Consider the following 10,058-nt stretch of genomic DNA (forward strand, 5'->3'; position numbering starts at 1 on the left):
AGGATCACACTTCAAAACGACCTTGACAGATTAGAGAACTGGGCCAAAACAAACAAGATGAATTTTAACAGGGAGAAATGTAAAGTATTGCACTTGGTCAAAAAAAATGAGATGCACAAATACAAGATGGGTGACACCTGGCTTGAGAGCAGTACATGTGAAAAGGATCTAGGAGTCTTGGTTGACCACAAACTTGACATGAGCCAACAGTGTGACGCGGCAGCTAAAAAAGCCAATGCAATTCTGGGCTGCATCAATAGGAGTATAGCATCTAGATGAAGGGAAGTAATAGTGCCACTGTATTCTGCTCTGGTCAGACCTCACCTGGAGTACTGTGTCCAGTTCTGGGCACCACAGTTCAAGAAGGACACTGACAAACTGGAACGTGTCCAGAGGAGGGCAACCAAAATGGTCAAAGGCCTGGAAACGATGCCTTATGAAGAACGGCTAAGGGAGCTGGGCATGTTTAGCCTGGAGAAGAGGAGGTTAAGGGGTGATATGATAGCCATGTTCAAATATATAAAAGGATGTCACATAGAGGAGGGAGAAAGGTTGTTTTCTGCTGCTCCAGAGAAGCGGACACGGAGCAATGGTTCCAAACTACAAGAAAGAAGATTCCACCTAAACATTAGGAAGAACTTCCTGACAGTAAGAGCTTTTCGACAGTGGAATTTGCTGCCAAGGAGTGTGGTGGAGTCTCCTTCTTTGGAGGTCTTTAAGCAGAGGCTTGACAACCATATGTCAGGAGTGCTCTGATGGTGTTTCCTGCTTGGCAGGGGGTTGGACTCAATGGCCCTTGTGGTCTCTTCCAACCCTATGATTCTGTGATTCTATGATTCTAAGACATCTGAAGGCAGCCCTGTATAGGGAAGCCTTTTAATGTGGACTGTTTTATTATGTTTTTATATATTTTGGAAGCAACCCAATCAGATGGGTTTTATTATTATTAGTTTCCCTGCTTCCCCATGTGCTTCCCTTTTGCTCCCTCTTTCCCAAGTTGTGTCGTTTTCCTCAAGCAGGGTGTGGGGGACCTCTGGCCCTCTGGATGTTGTAGTTCCCATCAGCCCTAGCAAATGTGGCCAATGGCAGGAGCTGATGGGAGTTGTAGTTCAACAATGTTCTTGGACTCCAACTCCCATCAGCCCCCAGCCAGCATGGCCGATGGTTCAGGGCTGATTAGAATTGTAGCCCTGCAACACCTAGAGCAGGATTCCTTAAACTCGGCCCTCCAGATGTTTTGAGACTACAATTCCCATCATCCCTGACCACTGCTCCTGCTAGCTAGGGATGATGGGAGTTGTAGTCCGAAAAACAGCTGGAGACCCAAGTTTGGGGGACCCTGACTTAGAGGACTGAAGGTCCCCCATCTCTGTCCTAGACACGTCCCAACCAATCAGGGATCACGTACCAAATGCACTTACAGGTTTGGGGGTCAGTCCTTTGCCCTCGAGATATTGTTGAACTCCCATCAGCCCCAGGCGGCATGGCCGAGATGACCAGGCATGGGGAAGCCCAGCCAGATGGGCGGGGTACAAATAATAAATGATGAAGATGATTATTAGGGTTTTTGACACAGCAACATCTGGAGGGGCAAAGCTTCCTCACACCTGTTCTGGAATGCAAGCACATTGGGGCGGAGACTTCCCCCCCTCATCCTTATCTGAAATAACAAGCTCAGAAGAGGACGCGGTCTTGTTTGTTTTTAAAAAAGGAAATGTTTTATTGGCCGTTCCGACTGCGCTGAGGATGGTCCTCCGCTTCAATTCCTCTTCCTGCCTTTACTGACAGTCTTGGCAACCACAGGCACCGGCGTGGTCGATTGGTACAGCGTGGAGGAGATCTTGTTGATGTAGTAGAGGGCGATCATCGAGAAGATGAAACTGGGAAGAGAAGCCAGAGGGGTAAGTAGGTTGCAAGGAAGACTCGATCGCAGGGAAGGGCTCAAGGCTAGACCATCTGCTTTGCAAAGGGGGGCGTGGCTTGTGAGGAAGGGGCGTGGCCCGCAGAGAGCACCCCAAAGGCCCTCCTCCCTTTCCATAGCTCGGCTCCCTAGTTCCGCGGTGGGGAATCTTTCCCCCCTCGAGGGCCACATTCTCTTCTGAGCAGTTTCCCCGGGGGCCACGTGCAAGAGTGGGTGTGCCAGCAAATACACATCTAGGTTAGCTTACACACAGACCGACTTGACCCCCACACCCAGGTTTGCATCTCTGATGATCAGCCCTGACTTCCGCCAGAGGAGAGGCGATGTTGCTAAACCAGAGCTATGGGAAACTGCAGAGCTTGTTGGACTCCAACTCCCGTCAGCCCCCAAGCAGCACGGCCAACAGCCCGGGAGGAGTCCAAGCTTTTGCGAGGGAAGAGCTGCTTGTCTGCAGATGTGTAACAATGCCTTTGAAAGGCCCATGGCTCAGTGGTAGAGCATCTGCCTTGCATGCAGAAGGTGCTGGGTTCAATCCCTGACATCTCCAGGTAATATTAATAATAATAATAAATTTTATTTATATCCCGCCCTCCCCAGCCGAAGCCGGGCTCAGGGCGGCTAAAAACAATAAAATAATACAACATTCTAAAATCATTTCATTAATTCAACTCAAATTGATGGCAACCATTAGGCTAAAGTTCTGTGAAGACTGCCAAAGGAGGGGGTCAGGCTGTGCCCTGACCAAAGGCCTGGTGGAACAGCTCTGTCTTGCAGGCCCTGCGGAAAGATGTCAAGTCCCGCAGGGCCCTAGTCTCTTGTGACAGAGCGTTCCACCAGACTGGAGCCGCAGCCGAAAAAGCCCTGGTTCTAGTTGAGGCCAGCCTAACCTCCCTGTGGCCTGAGACCTCCAAGATGTTTTTGTTTGAAGACCGTAAGTTCCTCTGTGGGACATACCAGGAGAGGCGGTCCTGTAGGTACGAGGGTCCTAGGCCGTATAGGGCTTTAAAGGTTAAAACCAGGTAGGGCTGGGAACGCCCCCTGCCTGAAACCCCGGAGAGCAGCTGCCAGTCAGTGCAGTCAACACTGACCTTGATGGAGAATCTGCTCGCTCAAGGTCAGGCGCCTCCCTATTTAAACCAGCCCTTGCTCCAGAACGTTGGGGACTAGAATCTTGCTTTATTTTTAGGGGAGAGGACGGCAACAGAGCAGAAGGACTCCCGGTTCAGTCCCTGGCAGCCCTTGCTTGAGCTGCTGCCAGTCAGTGTGGACAATGCTGAGTTAGACCAGCGGTCTGATTCAGTATAAGGCGGCTTCCAACATTCCTGTTTCAATCGGCTGTGTTTTGGGGCCTTCCTGCTTGCTCTGCTAATAGTGGGGGCTTCTACCCCTGATCTGGCCCTGTCAGCAGCTTCAGATGTGATGCAAGCTGGATTTCCTTAATCCAGATCTGTTACGACGTGTGTGTGTGTGTTGGGACACAATCCCCCATTCTTACCAGGTGGTGACGCAGACCCGATGAATCAGCCCTGAAGCAAATAGTGCCAGCAGCAGGCAGGTAATAACTGCGGAGGAAAAGGAGGTGCGTTTTGGCAAGGGGAAAAAAGCGACGAGAAATTATCATTTTGTAAACAACCCCCGCCCTAACCCCCCCCCAAAAAACCCTCCCCATATCAGCCAACCACCAGTTGCTACATACAAACCAGCCGATTTCTCAGCCCCCCACCTCTCTGAAAAGAAAATGATCACCCTAAATCCGTTCAGCTTACTTTCAGGGAAGATCTTAGCTTGGAATCCTTTGCCGAAAATCAGATTTTCAAGGTTGTTGAAGGCCTGGGTTTCAAGTCAAGGAAAACATCCGCTGACATGTCAGGGAAGTAAGAAGCCCCTCCCCCCACCGCAGATGTACAGATACTCTCCCCTCTGTTGCTACATAAAGATTGTCACTCACTGCTTGGTCATTGGAAAGAAGAGAGATTGAGGTGGAAGGTCAGAAATGCGTAAGCTTTCCTAGTTCTCCAGAAAGCATCTTCAGGCTAAACAGAGGAAACACGTCAGAAATGTGTAAGCTTTCAAGTTCCCCAGAAAGCTTCTTCGTGCTAAATGGACAAGATCTGGGGTCTACCAGCTTTACGTAGCCAAAGTAGAACCATTCACCCAGAAGTGCAGGCCAGGGGGGAAATGTTGTGAACCTCCCTGAAATCTGTGGACAAGGGTGGTACAGTATACAAATTTAAGGAATAATAAAAATTCCCAGTTTGCTTGCGAGATTGCAGGTGCCACATAACATGCGTTCCATACTTGTAAAAACCGATCTTTGCGTGTTGGAAGTCCCTGGCTTTTGACACTAGGCAAGCCCCTTTGCTGTGCTCTTTTCAGCACCCACCAAAAAGATTTTTGCTTCAGCAAGACTATCTAGATGTGTTGAAAGTCGTCTAGCGTTTTAAACTGGTTTTTAGCTTATTGGTTTTAATTACTTTTCTGAACATTACACTTGTTTAAAAAAGGGCTATCTAAGGTATCTGTTGGCGATGCAATAGGGATAATGCTACACATGACCGGGAAAAACTGTCTGCGGACAAATGCTGGCTCCCTCGGCCAATAAAGCAAGATAAGCACCACAACCCCAGTCGTCTAAGAATGGACTTAACTGTCAGGGGTCCTTTAAAGGTAAAGGTAAAGGGACCCCTGACCATTAGGTCCAGTCGCGGACGACTCTGGGGTTGCGGCACTCATCTTGCTTTATTGGCCGAGGGAGCCGGCGTACAGCTTCCGGGTCATGTGGCCAGCATGACTAAGCCGCTTCTGAAGAACCAGAGCAGCGCACGGAAACGCCGTTTACCTTCCCGCCGGAGCAGTACCTATTTATCTACTTGCACTTTGACGTGCTTTCAAACTGCTAGGTTGGCAGGAGCAGGGACCGAGCAACGGGAACTCACCCCATCGCAGGGATTTGAACCGCCGACCTTCTGATCGGCAAGCCCTAGGCTCAGCGGTTTAACCCACAGCACCATCTTTACCTTTACCTTTTTAATGAGGTTAGTAAAAAACAAAGCCAACCCTCCCAACTTCTCCAGAAAGCTGATTCAGGGAGGGTTAATGGTTTTTGGGGAATTGAAAGCATGTGGTTACACGTTTCTGATGTCATTTCATGTGATTCCCTCTATTTCCAAAGTTCAGGTGGTCAGTGACAATCTTTTTACATAGTCAAAGTCATGCCACCTACACGGAAGAGGAAGGGCTCAGCAGGCCTGAGGGAACTCTGAGGTTTGTGTGTGCTCAGCGACCACAGATGACTGGCTTACTGGTGGGGGGGGTAATGGAAAACTGGGTGGGAGAGGGAGCACAATGGAGTATTACAGAGAAGGGCACAGCTGGCTGGCTTCCTAAACAAAAGCACCCTCTACTGCAACATTTTGTTGTGGAACTTCTCGGCCCAAATGAGGGTATTGTCCCAACATTACTTGCAAGGAATTATTTCTATTTCTCCAGTTGTAAAGCAATCTGTAAAATATATGGCTTGTAGCTAGAGCGTTTTGATCACAGGTTATTGAAAACAATGAACGCTGTAAATGAAAGATTAGTATTATTTATTATAATAATTAGGAAGTTTTTAATGCTTGATGTTTTATTATGCTTTTGTATCTGTTGGAAGCCACTCAGAGTGGCTAGGGCATGGTACAAATAATAACATTATTATTTTTATTGCAGTGGAACCTTAGTTGTTGAACGTAATCTGTTCCGGAAGATCGTTCGAATTCCAAAATATTCGACAACTGAGGTGCAAAGGGAGAATGTCAATTTCAGTGGTGAAAATTGAAAAACATGCAGCGGAAGCCATTTGGCTTCCGAAGCGCGTTTGAAAACAGAAGCATTTACTTCCGGGTTTCTGGCATTCAGGTTCTGAAACGTTCGTCAACGGAGGCGTTTGAGAACTGAGGTTCCACTGTACAGTGGTACCTCTGGTTATGAACTTAATTTGTTCCGGAGGTCCGTTCTTAACCTGAGGTACCACTTTAGCTAATGGGGCCTCCTGCTGCCGCCGCTGCGCGATTTCTGTTCTCATCCTGAGGTAAAGTTCTTAACCTGAGGTACTATTTCCGGGTCAGTGGAGTCTGTCATCCGAAGTGTTTGTAACCCGAGGTACCACTGTATTATTATTGTTACTATTATTATCAAGGCTTTTTTCACTGAAATTCAGTTCTGGCACCTCTCAGGTGGGCAGCATTGCCATTCTAAGAGAACAACGGAGGTGTTAATGCTGCATTCTGGCACCTCTTTTTCTAGAAAAATACCACTTTGAATATTATGTTTAAAAAAGATTCTCAGTGCTATTTGTAGAATATATTGCGCTTCCAAGAAATGTAACCTGAGTTTTAAAACAGCGTTCAAGCTGGGGGTGGGGTGGGTCAGTTAATTTATATTTAGTATTTTAATCAATATTACTTCCGCAGCACCGTTTGAAGAAATAAAACATTTAGAAGAAAATGGCAGAAGACTCTCTTAGCTCAACCTGAAAATGCCAGGGGACCTTCTGCACTGCAAAGCAGAGGCTGAACCACTTATAACACAGGGACGTAAGAAGCTGCAGTTCAGACCACTGGCCCCTCTTAGCTCAGGAGTGCCTACACTGACTGGCAGCAAAACGCCCAGGTTTCAGACAAGAATGTTCTCAGCCCTACCTGGAAATGACAGGCATGGAACCTGGGACCTCCCGCAAAGCAGACCCTCACGGCCTAGGACCCTCGTACCTATGGGACCGCCTCTCCTGGTATGCCCCACGGAGAGCCTCAAGGTCCATAAATAGCAACACCCTAGTGGTCCCGGTCCCTAAGGAAGTCAGATTAGCCTCAACCAGAGCCAGGGCCTTCTCAACTCTGGCTCCGGCCTGGTGGAACGCTCTGCCTCATGAGACCAGGACCCTGCGGGATCTGAATTCTTTCCGCAGGGCCTGTAAGACAGAGTTGTTCCGCCTGGCCTTTGGCTTGGAGCCAATTTCAGTCCCTCCCCCTCTTTCTTTTTCCTTTTCCTTTCTCCTCCTGTGATGGGGCTGCATTTTAAGATTTTAATGTTTCAATATTTTAATCTTGTTTTTAAGTTGTATTCATTCAACTTGTTTTTATTATTGCTTGTTAGCCGCCCTGAGCCCGGCCTTGGCTGGGGAGGGCGGGGTATAAATAAAAATTATTATTATTATTATTATTATTATTATTACTACGTACAGAGCTGCAGCCCTTTATGCGTCACATTCCTGCTGGATCAGCTGATGCCGATGGGTGCCCCCTTTGACCTCATCCCATTCTGACAGCCTCAGCCCGGCTGAAAATGCCTAAGCAAAATGCTGCACGTAGGAGGATACGGTAAGGGAGAAGATGAAGAGGGCAGAGCCCAGCAGGCCCCCTTGGATGGTCAGCCACTCGCTGGATGCCAGCTGGCGGCTGTACATCTGCATCCCGGTGAAGAGCAGGAGGCACAGGAGAGACGAAAGCACCAACGATGTACCCGTGCCGACAGCTGGGGAGAGAGAGAGAGACAAGGGTCACTCGCCTCTGCTGGCAGGAGCACTAAGGACAAGCGCCATTAATACGTGAGCACGACATTTTCGGGCTGTTTTGTGCCATGAACCCCACACTTTGTGCTGCCCCCCCCAAACTGAGTAACTGACACAGCAAACCGGGGTCACAATTTAATACCCGAAACCCAACATTGTCCGATCGACTCCAAACCGGTGCCAGTTTTGTGCTAGTTTTGTGCCGTGAACCCTGTGTTTTCTGTCACCCCCACCCCGCAAACTGAGTACAGTGGTACCTCTGGTTAGGAATTTAATTCGTTCCGGAGGTCCGCTCTTAACCTGAAACTGTTCTTAACCTGAGGTACCACTTTAGCTAATGGGGCCTCCCGTTGCCGCCGCGCAATTTCTGTTCTCATCCTGAAGTAAAGTTCTTAACCTGAAGCACTATTTCTTTATTAGCGGAGTATGTAACCTGAAGGGTCTGTAACCCAAGGTACCACAGTAGTTGATGCTCAAACTGGGGGCCACAGGTATACCCCAAAACTGAACATTGTCTGACTGACTCCAAACTGGTGTCAAAGGTTTTGTGCCACGAACCCCGCTTTTTCTGCTGCCCCTGAAACTGAGCAACTGACACTCAAACTGGGTTTACAAGTTGCCACCCAAAAATCACTCAAGGAAAATGTCAAGCAGGGCCTGGTGGGGGTGTATGATATGGAGGAGCAGTGCGGCACGGCCTGAGGGCACGAGATAGGGGCCTGCTGGGCCACATTTGGCTGCCAGGCCTGAGATGCCCAGACCCTGGTCTACTCGTACCTGGACAGGTGCAGGGGACTGGAACTGGGTCCTTCTACATGCAAAGCAAATGGTCCACTGCTGAGCTCCAGCCTCTCCTCAGCTTAGAAAGCTGCCTTTCAACTCAGCCAGGCCATTCATCTGCTGAGCTCAGTATTGTCCCTGATGATTCACAGTGGCTCTCTGGGGTTTGAGGAAGGTGGGGCCTATTTGGAGATGGCGGGGATTGAACCCTGGACCAAGTCAATGCTCTGCCACTGAGCGACAGTGCCTCCCCGATACAGGAAGGCGCCTTATACTGCGTCCATTTAGCTTAGTGTTGCCTACACAGGCTGGCATCTTAAACAGCATCTTAAAAAGCAGAGACATCACCTTGCCAACAAAGGTCCGTATAGTTCAAGCTATGGTTTTCCCAGTAGTGATGTATGGAAGTGAGAGCTGGACCATAAAGAAGGCTGATCGCCGAAGAATGGATGCTTTTGAATTATGGTGCTGGAGGAGACTCTTGAGAGTCCAATGGACTGCAAGAAGATCAAACCTCTCCATTCTGAAGGAAATCAGCCCTGAGTGCTCACTGGAAGGACAGATCCTGAAGCTGAGGCTCCAATACTGTGGCCACCTCATGAAAAGAGAAGACTCCCTGGAAAAGACCCTGATGTTGGGAAAGATGGAGGGCAGAAGGAGAAGGGGACGACAGAGGACGAGATGGTTGGACAGTGTTCTCGAAGCTACCAGCATGAGTTTGACCAAACTGCGGGAGGCAGTGGAAGACAGGAGTGCCTGGCGTGCTCTGGTCCAGGGGGTCACAAAGAGGCGGACACAACTAAACAACAACAACACAGGCTGGCAGCAGCTTCCCAGGGTTTCAGACGGGGAGGCCTCTTCCCAGCTTTACCCAGAGATGCCACTGGGGACTGAACCTTCTGCACTCAAAGCACATGCTCTGCCACCATTGCCCATGCTCCTCACCCACAAGGCGCCCTGAGCACAGGCTGGCAGCAGTGCCCACCCCTCTCCGGGCCAGGAGCATGCATGTCGCCCACCTCCCCAACCCCCATGCCACATTACCCATAATGCACCACGCTGCGCCCTCCGATGTGTCCGCTCCCGGTTTGAACCAAAGTTCCCTGGTTCCTTTTTCCCTCGCGCATGCGCCGTCCTTGCGCCTCCTTGCCTCGGCGAGAGGGAGTTCTCTCTGCCGCGCAGGCGCGGCTCTGAGCGGAGACGTGTAATTCGCGCCTCCGCGCAAGCGCGCCGTACTCCCCGCCGCCTGAGGGGCGGAGAAGCGTGCGTCGCGCCACGTTCCCCGCCTAGCGGCCGGCGGCGCCCATAGCAGGCTTTGCTGCGTTTCATTTCCTGAGCCTGGCCGCTAGGGGGAGCACACGCGCATTCAGCGAACAAAGGACCAAGAGCCAGAGAACGCCGGCAGGCCCGGGAAGTCGGCGGTTCGAGTCCTGCCTCCGCATTTGTAGGCCTGGTCAATTGAGTGAATACTGCAGTTTAACGATAATGACACGACGACGATGGTAATAAATGCAAAGTGTACAGCTTCTCGAAACCTTGCACCTTCCGATTTGGAAGCTAGGGGAATGCACTCTGCCTATGCTCAGATGCACCCTTGCCCATGCAAAGCCAGGCCCGTGACACTGTGGAAAGCAGGACCAAAGCCTTTCGACAAATGACCACACCCTGGGATGGCATGTGGCGACTGGCAGCTCCCCATCAACCTTCTGCCCCCCGCTCCCCTTGGCGGCTGCTCCTCCTCCCTAAAGCGCTCTGCATGTGGGATCTGCTGCACCAGCAATAAAATAATTATTATTAATAACCCGACAC

The 10,058-nt window shown here is 50.0% G+C and overlaps 1 protein-coding gene and 1 long non-coding RNA gene across 3 annotated transcripts in view; both read right to left on the reverse strand.

Moving 5' to 3' along the window:
• Positions 1-10,058, reverse strand: part of LOC310751979 — a 252,485-nt gene that overhangs the window by 211,313 nt on the left and 31,114 nt on the right. The window lies entirely within an intron of this gene.
• Positions 1,693-9,448, reverse strand: KRTCAP2 (keratinocyte associated protein 2). Of its 2 annotated transcripts, none has more exons than XM_083591625.1 (5): positions 9,294-9,448; positions 7,278-7,432; positions 3,688-3,751; positions 3,417-3,483; positions 1,693-1,880 (listed from the first exon to the last, which is right to left on the reverse strand). In XM_083591625.1, the coding sequence occupies exons 1-5, from the start codon at positions 9,295-9,297 to the stop codon at positions 1,760-1,762; spliced, it is 411 nt and encodes a 136-aa protein (XP_083447751.1). In that variant the 5' UTR covers positions 9,298-9,448; the 3' UTR covers positions 1,693-1,759. The 2 variants fall into 2 exon arrangements, with proteins under 2 accessions (XP_083447751.1, XP_083447750.1); XM_083591624.1 differs by lacking the exon at positions 9,294-9,448 and adding an exon at positions 9,195-9,292.

Source organism: Podarcis filfolensis (genome assembly GCF_964270895.1).
Source record: "Podarcis filfolensis genome assembly, chromosome: 16".
NCBI classification, from domain to species: domain Eukaryota; kingdom Metazoa; phylum Chordata; class Lepidosauria; order Squamata; family Lacertidae; genus Podarcis; species Podarcis filfolensis.